The sequence below is a fragment of the Siphateles boraxobius genome, unplaced genomic scaffold (genome assembly GCF_051911475.1).
Source record: "Siphateles boraxobius isolate OS27281-9 unplaced genomic scaffold, OSU_SipBor_1 7, whole genome shotgun sequence".
NCBI lineage: Eukaryota > Metazoa > Chordata > Actinopteri > Cypriniformes > Leuciscidae > Siphateles > Siphateles boraxobius.
In genome coordinates, this window is record NW_027509197.1 from 8,292,656 (window position 1) to 8,310,152 (window position 17,497).

Consider the following 17,497-nt stretch of genomic DNA (forward strand, 5'->3'; position numbering starts at 1 on the left):
TGGGTTAGCCTGCAACTGCTTCCATCCTCTGCTGGCAGAGAACTGGCGGCTCTTTTCTGTTCTCAAGATAGAGTGAAGAGAAGTGGTGAGATACATGATCACACGTTCACACAACCGAAAGTACATCATGCTCCTACACTGCATTTTGCCACAGATGATCTGATTTGCCGTAAGTGACACAGTCTTCGCAGTAACATTTGAGTGGATTGTTTGTTTGTGGCTTGTGCTCTTAACTTTAACACATCGCACACATTAAATATATGTTTGTGTGGGTGTGTGTTGAGAGAGAGAGAGAGAGAGAGAGAGAGAGAGAGAGACAGAGAGAGAGAGAGAGAGAGTGGCAGAGAGAGAGAGAGAGAGAGAGAGAGAGAGAGAGAGAGAGAGAGAGAGAGAGAGAGAGAGAGAGAGAGAGAGAGAGAGAGAGAGAGAGAGAAACACGGCAGATTTTCCAACAAACATTTATTTATTATAATAAACATAATAAAGCATTATGTTTGGAAATTCAAAATCCTACTTCAGAAAATGACTGTGCCCAGAGTTATCAAGATCAAGATATCATAGTCTACATTCAAAAGTCAAATATTCAATATAAGCTTAATGGCCCACTGAAAACAAAATTTAATTTTTTTTTAGCTTTTAGTATGAATATGTTAGCCTTGAGGTTATGAATAAGCTGGTGTGTTCCAAAACAATCACAAAATTAGCATTTAGGAGATATAAGCATTCAAAACTTACAGTCTCTCACTCAGTGTTGGGGGTAACGAGTTACAAAGTAACAGATTACAGTAACAATATTACTTTTTTGCATGGCAATACAAAACTTCTGGCGAAAGATCCTGCTTGATGGTCATTTGAAGGAGTCACTCAGCAGCCGACCCCACCTAAACAAGCTAAGCTTTTCTCAAGTCTTGGAAGGAAATGAACAGGCTAGTTCATTGTAGAAGACATGCTTCCCTTGTCGACCATTGAACCGCCCAGGTTTAGAAAAATACTAGATAAAATACTCTCAAGCCAACATCCGACAGAAAAACATTTTTCCATTTCCTGGACAAGTGTTATTACGATATGGAATCATAGCCTCATAGCTTTCTGTTTTGTGTATTGTGATAATTGCAACACACAAAAATTCCTTAATAGGAGTTTGTGATTTGTGATTTGGTATGTTACCGCCTCTGGCAGCCACATCTCCAGGAGGCAGAGGAGAGCGAGCCAAGGGGAAAATAATGTTCCCTTTCAGTCGCTCATGTTCGACATAACGTCGACGTGACGACGTAATTGGGATCGCCTTGAGAGACCAATCTACTTCGAGGGTATTAAAACGAGCCAATGCACATTGGCATGCGATAATTGCATTAGCTGCTCTGCTTGCAGCGTGAGCATGTAAAGAGCAGCAGGTGAGTCGCATATTGTCTTTCGCTTCGGAGCCGAGCGATTCTGCTGTTCCTGCTCTACAATCTTCTGACAGTGTTAAACTTCAAAAGAAGAAAACGAGTCTGCTCTTCAGGAGAATGCCTCTTCAAAGCTGGTGTTGGTGTCACAGCACAGACAGCGTTGGGCCGCGATCTCACAGAGAACCAGCAAAACAGATGTTTTCACAGCTCAGAATGTTGCGCCTTAAGTGCTCACATCAGGCTTGCACTATTGTCCTGTTTGTGTAGCCGCGGTCATCCCTGGGTGCTTCAGCACCAGAGAGAGCAGTTTTTCCTAAAAGAACATACACGGTTATACAAGGGGACCTGCATGCATTTTCATGCACGGCACCTCGCTGAAAGATATCTTTAGAGCTGCGGGCTGGGTGACACCTAACACGTTCACTAGCTTTCATAGCCTACGTTTTGAGCCGATTTCTTCCTGTGTGCTCACTTCAACCAGCCGATAACACTGAAATTCTCCACATGGAGTGGATACGTGTGCTTTTTTGCTCCAGTAGAGTTCCTCCGTACCCCTTCGGCAGTCAGACGTTGCGGAGCGTCTGACGCCAGGCCTAGTGCTCGTATGCTTGTGTAACTTGGTCTATGCTGGATTCCATATGTGGTGATCCCTGCGGCGATCCCATATAATTATTCTTCCACGACCAGCTCCCTGACCTGAGTCCGCTCTGCCGTCACTGTCTGGTGTAGCCTCCCCCTTCCAGGCTGGGGCCACCCCAGTGACATTCCATATCTTGCACTAGTCCTTCCGGCCAGTCCATTCGTGTGTTCTCCACATGTTACCTCGGGCAGGATGTGGCTTCCGCAGCGTTCCTCTCCCCTGGAAAGGCACACTTTCCCAGTGTTATCCAAGAGTTGACCCCATTTTAAAATGACCCCACCATAGACTCCTTTATCCTGTTGTTTTTGGATTTTACATTGAGGCATATTTCTTTGTGCAGACAGGGATATTGTTATTTCATATGGTTTGACATGCCATTTTGTATACATTTATACAATAAACACTATGCGAACAGGCTAAGTGATGATAGGGCTATGTTTTTTGTCCATGTATCTACACAGTAAATTAAGAAATGGGAAAGTAAAGTAATAAGTAGTGAAGTTACTTTTAAAATGCAGTAACTAGTAAAGTAATCTCATTACAATTTACAGAAGTAACTAACTAGTAACCAGAGGTGGGAGTAAGTCACACATGTGCAAGTCACGAGCAAGTCTCAAGTCTTAACCTTCGAGTCTCAACCAAGTCCAAGTACATTTTTTGTAAAGGCAAGTCAAGTCAAGTCAAGTCACTGCCTTATGTCAAGCAAGTCAAGTCAAGTCATAGCTTGGGTCACAAGTCACTGGCAAGTCATACAAACGTTTGACGATTTCACTGAATTTATATATTAAAATAAGTTAAAACTACAGAAGTTGTGGACTATGGTTTTATTTGCAAATTTTTTTTTTATATATGCATTTCCACATATAGCTGAGTGGTTACTACAATAAAAATCTAAATGTAACTGAAATTAGACCAACATTAAAGCATGAAAAAATAAATATTTAACTTATGTTCAAAACGGCAGATTCGTTCTGGAACTAAGCAACTAGGTCACTGAATCACAAATACGCAGAGCTCTTTCTGTGGCTTGTTTGGAACTATTGTCATTGGAGAAATCGAGCAAAAACAGAAAATATTTGGAATATTAGGCTATGTCTAAATGTCACATCACAATATTCACTCTTAGGCCTACTGAACTGTTTTATAAAATCATCACATTTGCAATCGCGTCAATATTCTGGAAATATTTTTAATATAATATGTTATAATTATGAAAATAACTCATACTAGGGCATTTTTTTCACCACATTTTGAATTTTGGGTGCAATATTAATTCTGCTGGCATTTTGATAACATCTAATGTAACCCCTGATAACATCTAACCCAGCTTTAAGAGAAACATAAAACACGACAACACATTAACAGTTTTCTATGTTGTTTTTTGTCATTGGAAAGAACGACATATTTGGCTTTAAAGCATGATTTAAAAAGAAATGTGGCAAATGTTATACAAAACATATGACATCATTAATTATCATTTAAATATTGACAAAATTAAGCTACATTTGAAAACATAATTGTGTATAAAGAGGCATGCTGTTTTGACCAATATTCTCTCTAGATTTAAAGATAGTCAAATTAACTATAACAAACAGGTTAAACAAGCCATAGCTTACTTTTAGACGTGGTGAATGAAGTTCGACTGTTCGAGGTTGTGATGGTCGTCCGATATCCCTTGTCAGTTATTATGCGTAGCCTACAGCAAATCTTCTTGTATGAATATAGTCAATTTCTAGTGTTTATATCCAAAAAGAAACAATGCTGGGAGATGTTTTTGTATTTAGCGCGCTCACAGCGATGTATGTTTTTTCTGGGCTTGTGTCACGCAATCGCGCAGAATCTGATGACTGGCGTCAATGGTTCCGTTGCTTTCATTTTTGTTCATCAATTGATGTTGCGATGATAAATGTATATCAAGTCATTCTCGAGTCATACAGTTCAAGTCAAGTCTCAAGTCATTGGATCTCAAGTCAAAGTCAAGTCGAGTCATTTTCTTAATTTAGTCAAGCATGTCTCAAGTCCTTAAATTTGCGACTCGAGTCAAGTCATGTGACTCGAGTCCCCCATCTCTGCTAGTAACTAATTACTTTTTTTGAGTAACTACCCCAACAGTGCTCTCACTTCCATTAAAATGAATCACATTTTTATGACATCACCGCGGACTTCAGCTTCTCATCACATCATCTTTCCAATCAAATGCTCTCTAGAATCTAAAGCATCCCGCCCCATGCTATAAAAGCAGCTGGCAAAAGCGACCCTTCACAGAGCAATAATGGTTGGACATGTGTGTTTGGTTGCTCAAACGCTTGAGTTTTATTCCATTTTCCAACTGTTGATTGGTTAATAATGAAATGGCTAGAATTTATTCACACCACTACTATTGAATCCAACATATCATCAGCGCTTGGATTCGCTTCCATGGTGATGTCAAGTAAGACTTGCAATCTGTGAGGTAAACTAAACGCTATTGGCTATTTGAAAAGGGGAGGAGCCATTCAATGTGTCCCGCCTTAGCTTCCTGTTTTAGTGGAAATTACGTCAACGCATCATACAAAGCTGCGCGTTTCAAGGCACTTCAGTGGGCCTGTAAACATTTCTCATCAAATTCTTCCAGGACCAAATGTTCTGAGTTGCTATCTTTATTACAATGTCAATTTACTATTCATTACAAATCTAAGTTGATACTTAAATAAACATGTACTATCAAACCGCAACCTCTGAGCAATATAGTTTCCTCTGGCCCACTTTAGCAAAGGTGATTTCTGGGAAGATTTTCTTCCACTGATATATGGCATTCAGAAGACATGTGTATTTATGTGTGTCTCAAAAGTACAAGTTGTCTACAAGTAAAGTTTAAATGTACTAATGCATCTCCAACCCTGATATTGTTCTGATTATACACATACTGTAATATACCAACTGTAATATCTTGTGTGGCCATCTCAAACTTATAACCATGATATGGAGACATAGAAGACCACAGTTGTTCATTCAGGTCTGAGAAAACCACAGTAAACCGCATATATTAGTCTTATATTATAATTTACTTTAAACAGATTTCTAGTTGAACTTCCTTAGCAGCTGCTGCCAGCTCATTCTCAAACGTTTTAAGGGTGATGACTGTTCTTTCCAAACTAATAATAACCCCACTAATAATAAGTGGAATTGTTTAAAGGTGGATTTTTTTTAGTAAGCATGGAGCTTACAGGGTCAAGTTGTGTGGTTAAAGCTCTATTTAAAGCTAATGTATACATTCATCAGAGAGGTAAACCAAGAACTATCAAGAGCAGTTGGGTGTTTGTGTCAGGGGAAGATGTTGATAATGGAGGTTTTGTTATATGTCAGCAGAAAAAGGTTATTTCTGACTGCATTGCAGATTACAAAGAGCGTGTGCTTTTCTAATCTGTAGCACTTCATCTGACATCTTACCACGCCAACACATTTGATCTGACAATGGCTAATATTCATGTGATTGAAGGGGGGCATGGCTAACCACATCCTGCGTGACTGCATCTGGCTGAACTATGCACAACATCTGCACAAGAATTAACTGACTGAGCTGTTTTTCATAACCTCATTCAACATGCAAGGATTGTCCAGTAACTGAAACTTTGCTACATGATTATACACCTAAACTTCACCAAAATTCAACCCACTGAGATCAGTACCACACTATATTTTTTGCGGCACAATGGTTCAGTATGTTGAATAAAACATATATATTTGTATTGTGGGGATGCATAACTATTATATATATATATATATATATATATATATATATATATATATATATATATATATATATATATATATAATTTTATTTTTATTTTTTTATGGAAAATGTCTTTTTTCTCTCTCTATTTCCAAAGTTGTTTTAGACCCCATTGAATTTCATTGCTTAGGCAAAACAGTTAACATATCTTATTTTGTGTAAACTTTTATGTTAACTAAAATAGAAGAATACGTTTTAATACTGTCATACAGTTTATCTTGCTGCTAAGCCACTTGTTTTATTTGTTGAAATAGGCTATTTTTCTTACAGGAAGCTGTAAGATATCATCTAAAGCCACATTAGCCTTGGCTCATTGCCTCGACTTACTTACAATGGTAAAATGAATGAATAATAACACAAAACAACTGACTGCCAGTACGTCTGAAAGAAAAACATGAAAAGTTTTCTTATAATATAAATTCTAGATAATATAACATTTTAGTGAACAAATATTGGTAATGTTCACCACATGCTCAGATCACAGGCCAATGCATTCGGTCTAGCCGCAAAAGTTCCAAACGCATCAACACATTCAAACACTCAAATTGGTTTAGATAATTCCTCATACGCATATTATCGGAACTCCATGCAGCTACTGTTCTTCACTGTAAATGAATGTCATTCATTTGTCAGAAATTGTGAGAGAAATAATAATAATTGTATAATTAAAATTAATTAATAATTGAAATGATCCAAACTGACTAATGATCTCTCTTTTGAATCATAGATTACAAAAGATGTTGTGTCACATTACTCTATTCGTTCTACCAGCTAGATAAAACACCAAAATTAACCAATAAATATCACTATCAACCCCTCACACAATGCCAAACTGCAGTCTTTTTGCACTAAGAAAACGCTCTCACATGACTGCCGTGGTTAACAAGACAGGAAGTCAGCATTTTCATGTGGGAGAAGAATATGAAATGCTAAAAAAAAAATGGAGGAGTGTACAACAGCGTCACAATGCTGAAGGAAACAAAAGGAGGAGAACTCAGAGAAGGGAAAGAGAGAATGAGTGAAGTTTGATAGAGAGATGAACAGATGTGAAAAACTTCCGAAGCTCCAAAAATCAGCATGCATTACTTTATTCTTAAGACTTTGATAAAGTCAGTCTAAGTTTATTGTAAAAATAAGAGAATGCTTGGCATTTCAGTGCTTTTGAAAAGGGTACTTTGATTAAAAGTATAGAAGTGCGCATAACCCGGGAGTACAGAGAAAGAATTACATTTAAAGGTGAGCGAAGAGGAGTCTGACGGAGATTTGTACTGTAACGATGGCGAACAGTAAGACATTGACGGTAGTTGTCCTCCTAAGTATCTTTTTGGCAAGAAGTCACACAAGAGGTAAGATTTAATTTCATTTTAATATGATAATCTTTAGATCTTTAGGCCTATACGGACGAGTTGGCCTTTTTAGTCTAGCATCAGTTGTTGGCAGATGCCACTTGACTTGATATTTTATTTCATATTAAATTCATATCATAAGTGTCCCAAAATAATTGGGTATTTGCTTAATGATGAAAATTTTACAATTGTTTAATTCAGTCAGACAAAGTATATTGAAAGTGTGAAGTGAATCACGATGGCTTAACTTGATCAATTGGAAAAAGTCTATTTTTATTTTCTTGAACTTAAAATGCAAAGACATTTACAGTGAACTTATGCTTCAATGGAGCTCATAATGGATGTATACCAGAATGAGGAATCTGTTCTATCACGTGCATGTGAAGGCTTTGTGTTTGTTTCTGTATGTGTTTGTTGCTATTTTAAGAGGACATGCCATGACGAATCGCTCTTCCTCTCAGGGGGGATTCTTGGGGGGAGATGAATTGCTGAGGTTTTTGAGGGTGACAGAAGCACCTGAAAAGAAACTGTAGCTGTTTACTTGGAACCAAATGACATTTGTGGTGTGACTGTATACAATAATGCCATTGAGTGCGCTAGATAGATTGCTTTAGGCCAGGTGTTCAAACTACATATTCTTCAGAATTAGGGCTCGTTCCTCTTGTGCTATATAATAATGTTTGTCTAATCTTTGTACAAAACTGTACACCTCTGACTAACAATAACAAGAAATGTGATAAATAAATGTACTAAGCCTTCAATATCCCACACTTACTAAAGTAATATTACGGAAATTAACTGGAATACTCACTTGAGTGAATGATTGTTTCCATGTGCCGAGTGCTCACATTAACCGGTTACTAACATGCTGTGCACTAACTGTCCTAGGAGAAGCCATTGCACAACATCAGAATCAAGATGATCTGATTGAAAAAAAACTGACAGGTCAGACGATATACATTTTTATAATTTATAATTTTTAAATTTACATAAATAAACTGGCACTTTTCATGAATAGGTTACAACGAAATACTCGCATAAAAGGTGAGAGAGGATCTTGACCTTAAGAAAAAAAATTGATTAACTGTTTATAGAATCGCAATTTTGCGGGGGAATACATATGTTAGATGTTTTTAAACTAGCTGCTATTCATGCGGAGATAATTACTCCTCTAACATAGTTCTTAAAAAAAACTGTGCTTCTTATGCTTTAAAAAAGTCTTGAGACGGTAAAGTGAACTCTATTGATGGAAAGTGCCAATAGTGTTACATCTTTTGTCAGATAGAGCTGTTATGTGTGTTGTAACTATTGTAGGGTTAAAAAAGGAAATGACACACCAAAGGATAAAACTAGTCTGGCATGGCAGGGAGAGATAAGTTTAGTGTGGAGAGGGAAAACATTTTTTTTTTTGTAACACTTTACAATAAGAATGAACTAAGAATGTTTAAGAACATTTATTAATCTTAGTTATTATCAATTTCAACATTTACTAATATGTTAATAAAATCAGTGGTTGTATTTGTTAACATTAGTTAATGCACTGTGAACTAACATTAACAAACAATGAACTGCTGTATTTTTATTAACTAACACTACCAAAGATTAAAAAAATACTGCAACAAATGTATTGCTCATTGTTAGGTCATGTTAGTTAATATGATTAACTAATGTTAACTAATCAACCTTATTAAAATACAGTAAAACGGTAATGTACTACGGTAATGTTACAAATAACAGTTGTCTTTTTTGAATATATTTTAAATTGTAATTTACTCCTGTAAAATCATTCTAATATGCTGATTTCTGTGAAAATGTATTATTTATACTCAATTATTAATCATGGTCCTTACTATTATCAATGTTGAAAACATTATATTGTTGAAATTACAATTTTTTTTCAAGGATTTTTTGGTGAATAGAACATTTAAAAGAGCAGCATTTATTTGAAATAGAAATCTTTTGTAACATTATAAATGTCTTTACTGTCTGTTTTTATTAATTTAATGCATCCTTAAAATAACTAAAGTATTATCATTATTATTATTATTATTATTATTATTAATGCTTACATTTGAATGGTAGTGTATCACAGTTTACCCAAAATAGAGTATTAAGCAGCTTTTAAGTTATTAAGTTTTCAACATTGATAATAATAAGAAATGTTTCTTATTAAAACTGGCATATTAGAATGATTTCTGAAGGATCATATGACACTGAATACTGGAGTAATAATGCAGAAAAGTCAACTTTGTCACAACAGGAATACATTTCACTTATATATTAAAACAGAAATATATTTAAACATTTTTTAAATTGTAATACCATTTCACAATATTATAATTGTTTATACTAGTTTCTGCATTTTTATATAACTAACACCGACTTGGTGAGCATAAGAGACTTTTTTTAACAAAATTAAAAAATATTAATTATTTAAAACTTTTAACCAGAAGTGTATATTTATATATTTGAATTATATTTGAATTTACTTATATGTATATATGTATGTTATATATATTAATTTACAATATCAAATGCAGATCACAGTTTTATTTATCTGTTTAGTAAACAGAATTTTTACTTAATCCAATATTTATTCTGATTACATATATTTAAATTTTTTTATTTTTTTTCAGATTTCAAAGAGCAGATCTTTGTGGAGGGCAGCAATGTGACTTTATGGTGCGACAATAGTGTCACTGATGTCAAATGGAATGAATTAATTTTTATTGTGTGGAACATCAGTATGCAGGGCAGAAAATGTTATCTTGGTTTGTCACCCAAACTGGACGACACTTGTAATGATGGAAAGAGTCTGTTCAACACTTCAAATGGAGTTTCATTATTCATTCCCAAGATTTCAATGGAAGATGAAGGAATTTACTCTTGTGATTTATCATATAAAGCAGGAAGCATTGCTGTAAATGCCTCTGTAAGCGGTGAGTACAACATCAAATCATTGTAACACTATTGTAATTTTTTAAAAACAGGTTAAGTATAATTCCACTTACACTAACAACTGATGTTACCTAGTTTCATTCAGTGGTAGACTACTAACATCTCTCTGTTTCATTGTATTCATCATGAGCCAGTGAAGAATTCAATTCTATATACAAAAAAATTGTATTTAGAGACAGCAATGAAGACAACATTATTATACTGATATTCAAATTAAATTAAAGTTTTTTGTCTTTAAGTTACCCGCCTGAAAACTTATCTGGCCATTGAAAATGGTCAGAGGATTGCTGTCTGTGAGGCCTCATATAAACAGTTGGAACCCACTCTTCACTGGGAACCTGCCTTGCACTTTTCCTTCAAAAACCCTTCTGTCAAGAATGTTAACACATCTTTAATTGAGAATCGAGTATATCTTCCTGATGATGTGACCATCAGTAACCTCATCTGTGTGGCCTCATACCCCTCTGTGTCCGGCTCTCTGCAACAGAAGAGCACACTGCAGATCGCAACACAAGGTGAATGCACTGTATTTTAAAAGGAATTGACAATAGTTTTTTTTTTAAGTGGATCAGTAGATTTATGGAATCACTTTACAATAAAGTTTCATTTGTTAACATTGGTTTATGAATTATTTAACATGAACTAAGAATGATCAATACTTCTACAGCATGTATTAATACTAACATGAATAAAAAATGAACAATTATATTTTATAAACTAACATTAATAATATTTCACTCATAGTTTGTTACTCACCCATAGCTAATGTTAACAAATTAGACCTTTTTGTAAAGTGTTACTGACTTTATTTATTTTTTTAACAAATGGGGGTGAAACTTGTTTTTCTGCTATATTACATATAATGTTACCACTTTATTTTACAGTGTTCTTGTTACATGTTGCATGTCCTTGCTATAGTAATAACAGTAAATTATGCCTAATTACATGAATCTAACCTTAAACTAAACCCTAATCCTAACCCTAAATCTATAGTAAGTACATGTTGTTACTTAATATTAGTAAATTAGTAAATGTATAATTACACTGTAACAAGTACACCTTCAAATAAAATGTAACCTGTGTAACATTAATTATTATTACAAGGGAAATAATCTTCTCTCTCTACAGGTAAAAAACCAAGAACATATCCATGGGAAATTATTGCCATATCATCTGGCTCTGTTGTTTTATTTATTCTTGTGTCTCTGGTCATGGTTTTCCTACAACGCAGAAAACTCAACATAAGGTGGGTTATTTTACTGCTTTGATTCACTGCTTTTGAATCGATTTCCATGGTATGATGACTAATTAATACAGAAATGTCTTATCGATACCTAATTGTCTTTGTGTTCTCTTTAGTTCATTGAAGATGCTTTGCTGCAAATCCAAAATCTCACCACCAGCTGAAGACAAACCACCCCAGGTGAGATGTCTCTGTCAAACCTGTTTGTTTAGTATAGTACACATAACTCAGTTGTTCACTTTGTAAGGTCCATTGTTAAATTCCTTTGTATTGCTCACTAAAGCATTATGTTTGTGTGTATAGCCTATTGATGTGGAAGAGGTGGAGCCTTATGCAAGTTATATACAGCGAGAAAATTCCATCTATAACTCCTCAGCTGAACTCTTCAATGCCTGAACGACACAGCACACACTCATTTTTCATGATGAAACAGGATACCAGAAGAGCAATGAGAATTAAGAGGACATGTCTGTGGTTAAAATTGCACATGAAAAACAATACTAGTGGAAAAACAGTCATCTCATGAGAGCATCCCCAAAGCAAACAGCGCCTGACTGAGGAGCAAAAGTCACACTGAGTCAAAGCATGAAAGTTAATGATAGAGGAACATTTGTATATGTATACATAGTACATAGTACTTAGTATATGATCAAGAATGACTGGGACAACTTCAGAATCAGTGATATCACTAATATGTAGATTTGTAGACACAGTGCCTGGTTAGATATTAATCATTTGTACAAATCATTCTTTTCACATTTGTACATATCTTTCCTTTCAGAGAGTAAAAGGTAAACATCTACCCATTGTCCACTAATAATACTAAAGTTTTTACATATTGCACAGAATTCAAATTTTGTAAATACATTTTATCACTTCACATTTCATTATTGCATAGGTTCGTATTTGGTCTTTGAGTTTAATACATCAACTCAACCTTTTAAAAAATAAAGGTTTCAAATACTGTAGCCTAAGTGTTTTTGTAGCAATGTCATATAATATTTGTTTTGCCGCTAAAAGAATGTTCCAGTGAACAATTCTTAAAGTCTTAGTGTGAAGAACATATAAATAATCTAAATAACAGTTTTCCACTGACTCACTCTTAAAAATAAAGGTTCTTTATTGGCATTTATGATTCCATAAAGAACCTTTAACATCCATTTTGCCTTTTCATTGCAAAGAATGATCTTAACAGTAGAAAAACATCATTTTTATTTTATATTTTTATTGATTGATAAAATGTTCTTCACATTAAGAAAAACATGCTTAGTTTAAGAACTGTTTACTGAAAGGTTATTTGGGGAACCAAAAATGGTTCTTATGGCATCCCTTTTTGTCCATGGATACTTAAGGTTCTTCGTAGAACCATCTATGACAGTAAGAGGCATAATTTTTAAGAGTGTAGAGTATTTTTTCTAACCATTGATGTTGGTTGTATCTATAAAAATCAGCCTTTCTAATAGGCCAAAAATGATCAATGTTAAATATTGAGTATGTGACTTTTTACCTGCATTTACTTGTTACCTACCCCCCTTAGTGTTACATAAGAATGTAACATTGTGAGATTTGTGATAAGGTGATGGTGAGTCAGACACACTCAGTCACACTGACCCCTTGATTCAGGTTGATTCAGTGGAACGATGTGGAAACTTAGGTGCAATTGTATACTTACAGTATCTGAATGCCTGTAACTGGAAACAGAAGATCAGGTACGCCCTCAGATATTACACAGATACTCCTGCAGAAACTGAAACTGGTGGGATGCCAATCAACATCTTTTTTGAAGTTGTCGTGGGATTCCCCAAGAACCATGACAGAGTAAATTTTCATTTGATTCAAATTGATTGTAAAGCTTTGTACCTTTGTCTTACAAGCTACTTCTACTATCGCACTCTACATAGCATACAACACGAAAAGCAGATTTCTCCCTCACAATGTTTATTAGTAGACAAAAACTTGTCTGTTTTACTTTAAAAATGTTTTACTTAAACATTTCTCATAGTAGATTTATTTCTGAGAATTGATTCATGTACAGGTACATTTTTCGGCTTTGATATAAAAAGTTATCTGGACATTTCTACCATTATTGACCAAAAAACACATATGGGAATGTCACATATGTCACATATAGGGAAAGTTGTCACAACATACGCAAATAGACAGTCCATTTTGGGGTTTTTAAAGTTAACATACGAAATGAATATGAATACTTGCCCTATTATTGCCCCTGATATTTATTAAAAGTACAGTTAAAATGTTCCTTCATTAAAAGTAATTAAATTTTTTCTGATTATATGTCAGTGTGGTTTTGTGCACTTGTGTACCCAGCATTTGATGATACTAGAATTTTAGTTTGGATGGCATAACTCATAAAACAATAACTTAAGATTTTTGAAATGGATGTTTGAAATCATTATACAAAACATAGACAACACACATTTGTGTGATTGGACCTGTAGTTACACGACACATGTGACGACTAGCCCTGTTGTTGTTTCACTCAAGTTTTTAACTTTCTTACAACGTAAAATGTTGCGTTATTATGATTTTCCTTGATTCAACTTGTTGTGATAACCAAATATACAAGTTGACACTTAATACAGCTTTATTAATAATACAGCTTTTTATTTTGAGTTGACTAAACCAAAAATGTTACACACTTATTTTTCTACGTCAAACAAAAGTTTATTTTTTACAGTGTATGTTAAAGAAAAATGTGTTCATCATACAAAACACATTTGATTCTTCTTTGATGAGTGAGAACGGTTTACTTAACTGTAACCCTTGTTCCCTTAAAAAGCGGAACAAGATGCTGCGCTGCTCAGCGCATTGGGAGTGTCTTTAAACGGGACCAGCTGTGAATATAGTGTGTAAACACATCAATAGTATTGACCCGAAGGTATTATAGCCTCGGTCGGTGATGTCATCAACGCGCACCCGCGACACAAGGCTATAAATAGACGAACTCCAGCTGCATCGTCAGATTTTTGTTTGAAGAGCAGTCCTGGGACATCTTCTGCATGGCAAGGCAGCGCAGCATCTCGTTCCGCTTTTTTAGGGAACAAGGGTTACAGTTAAGTAACCCCGAGCATTCAATTTCAAAAGCTACAATCGATGCTGCGCTGCTCAGTGCATTGGGAACAAAAATGCCCACACCGCCGTGCTTGGAGATGTCTGGACCCCTTACAGTTGTGTAGGTGTGCTCACAAGAACGCAAGAAGGCCTCAGACATTAGCTTGTGATGTCGACTCAGGACGTGAGAGCCCGGAGAAGCATGAACAACCAAACTATAAAATCTTATGAATGTGTGCAGAGAGGACCAGCCTGCCACATCACAAACAAATTGCAAGGGGCACCCCTTGCCAGGGCAGTAGAGGAGGCGACCCCTCTGGTGGAGTGAGCCCTTAGACCCGTTGGCGGAACTTGACCGCGCGCCTCATGGGCAAGAGCAATAGCATCCCTGACCCAATGTGACATGGTCTGCTTAGTGACAGCAGCCCCTTGGTTGCGGCCCCTATAACAGACGAACAGTTGCTCTGACTTACGCCACTGGCTAATGTGGTGGACATAGGCCTTAAGAGCACGGACTGGACAGAGTCTGTGAGATCTCTCCTGTTCCGGCGTTGTGAATGGCGGAGGGCAGAAGGTCTCAAGAGTGACAGGATGAGCAGTCAAAAAAGTAACCTTAGGCATGTAGTCAGGATGAGGATGCAAAATCACTTTCACCATTCCTGGGTCAAGGTCTAAGCAGGATGGCGAGACTGACAGAGCCTGCATATCCCCGATTATTTTTAAAGAAGTTATTGCCATTAGAAAAAACATCTTAAGGGTCAGAAGTTTGTCAGACGCTGACTCTAGAGGTTCAAAGGCGGTCTCAACTAGACCCTCGAGGACTATAGCATGGTTCTTGTTGAAGGCCTCATTCGTCTGACCCCAAGAATGAAGCGAGCGAGCAGAGGATGCCTCCCGAGTGGCTCCCCATCCACCAAGGCGTGGCAAGCCGAAAAGCGGCCACATAAACCCTGAGAGTGGCAGGGCGCATGCCTGCTGACAACTTTTCCTGCAAAAAATCCAGAACTGAAGCAATCTAGCAGTTAACCGGATCTGCATTATGTGCCGTGCACCATCTTTCAACAACACCCCATTTACTGGCTTAATTCTTTTTAGTGGAGGAAGCCCTAGCACTCAGAATGGTCTCAATAACATCAGAGGAAAGCCCAGTGTCCCTCAGTTGGTACCCCTCAGTGCCCAAACATGAAGGTTCCACAGGTTCGGCCAGGGATGAAATATTGTGCCCTCCGCCTGAGACAGAAGGTCCCTCTTCTCCGGAATCGCCCATGGCGAGCCGTTGAAGAGAGATATTATTTCCGAGAACCATATTCTGTTCGGCCAATGTAGCGCTATCAGTAAGAGGCAAGACCCTAGTTGGCGAACTCTGGCTTGAACGTCCGGGAACAGAGCAACTGGAGGAAACGCATGCAGGTGCTTTTAGGGCCATGTGTGTGCCATTGCATCCAGGGGGGCTGGGTGACTCGAAGAGGTCCAACTCCGCTTCGTAAAATCTGGTCCAGATCTGGTTTCACTACTTCTGGGTGGAGTTTCCATTCCCCCATCGATAGTTGACAGGAATGACAGGAACTTGTCCTGGGCCCAGAGAAGAATCTGTCTCGCTATTCTGTTCAGATTGCATGAGCGCAGACCTCCCTGGTGATTTATGTAAGAAACTGTCGCTGTGTTGTCCACCCGCACTAGGACATGAGAGCCCTACAATTGAGGGAGAAAGTATTTCAGTGGCAGAAATACAGCCATCAGCTCGAGGCAATTTATGTTCCCAATCGAGCTGATGACCCTCCCATTCCCCTTGAGCTGGATGACCACTTAAGACCCCTCCCCAGCCTGTCAGGGAGGCGTCTGTCGTTAGCAGTCTGCGACGACAATGCGCCCCTAGAGTGAGACCCAAGGCACGAAACCGGGGTCTGAGCCTCATAGTTATTGTACGAAGCCCGCAGCACGTCACTTTTATTGGCCTTTGAGGATTGGCCCTTGGATGAAATCCTCTGTTTCTGAGCCACAACTGAAACCGTCTCATGTGCAACAACCCCAAAGGGATCACCATGGCTGCTGATTCCATGAAACCTAACACTCTTTGATACTGACGAACAGTGAGATGTTGGCCTAGCCTGACTTTACCCAGGGTATGCTGAATGTTCTCGATTCGAGCGGGGGACAAATGTACCCGCATCGTGATCGAATCCCAAACTATCCCGAGATAAGTCGTTCTCTGGGCAGGAGAAAGAACGCTTTTCTTTTTATGGACTCTCAGCCCTAGAGAAACTAGATGAGCTAACACGATGTCTCTGTGTTGAAGCGCCATCTCTTGCGATTGTGCTAGTATTAGCCAGTCATCTATGAAATTCAAAATGCGAATGCCCTGGAGTCTTAATGGAGCAAGTGCTGCATCCATGCATTTTGTTTATGTGCAGGGTGACAAGGCTTGGCCGAAGAAACCCGAAATTGGTACGCTTCGCACCCGAAAGCGAACCATCAGGAACTTCCTGTGTTGTGCCAATATTTCTATTTGAAAGTATGCATCCTTCAAATCGATCGCGATGAACCAATTGTGAAGTTGAATCTGCGACACGATCATCTTGACTGTTAACATCTTGAACTTGAGCGCTATTACCATTTTGTTTAAGCCTGGAAGATCTAAGATTTGACGCAACCCCCCATCCGTCTTGTGAACCAGGAAGTATCTGCTGTAATAGCCTGACTCTCTCTCTGGAAGAGGAACATTTTCTATGGCCTCTTTGCTCAGTAGAGATTGTACTGTTGCTCTTGTGACAGTAAATGCACCAGCTCCGGCTTCACGGAAGTGGAGACCACACCGTTGAAATGCGGAGGACGATGAATAAATTGGATTCTGTATCCTATTTGTGCTGTGCTTAATACTCATACAGAAATGCCTGGCAGAAGTTTCCACACTGCCAGACTCTCTGATATTGGTACTAGTTTTAACACTTCGTGTTGAGGGGATGTTAGATGTCCTGTGTCCTGGACGACAGCAGGAAGCAACAGGACATCTAACATTTCGCTGGAAACCGCTGCCCCCTGAATCGCCAGAGACGGTGGAGATGGAGAGGTTTCGTG

At 37.5% G+C, this 17,497-nt stretch overlaps 1 protein-coding gene across 2 annotated transcripts; it reads left to right on the forward strand.

Moving 5' to 3' along the window:
- The first annotated feature begins 6,703 nt into the window (after positions 1–6,703).
- LOC143723889 (cell surface glycoprotein CD200 receptor 1) lies at positions 6,704–12,318 on the forward strand. Of its 2 annotated transcripts, XM_077216755.1 has the most exons (7): positions 6,704–7,149; positions 8,038–8,094; positions 9,786–10,088; positions 10,347–10,622; positions 11,236–11,353; positions 11,467–11,530; positions 11,654–12,318. In XM_077216755.1, exons 1-7 carry the CDS (start codon positions 7,080–7,082, stop codon positions 11,744–11,746), a joined length of 981 nt encoding a protein of 326 aa, XP_077072870.1. In that variant the 5' UTR covers positions 6,704–7,079; the 3' UTR covers positions 11,747–12,318. The 2 variants fall into 2 exon arrangements, with proteins under 2 accessions (XP_077072870.1, XP_077072872.1); XM_077216757.1 differs by lacking the exon at positions 8,038–8,094 and having other exon boundaries at positions 6,792–7,149.
- The last annotated feature ends 5,179 nt before the right edge of the window (positions 12,319–17,497 follow it).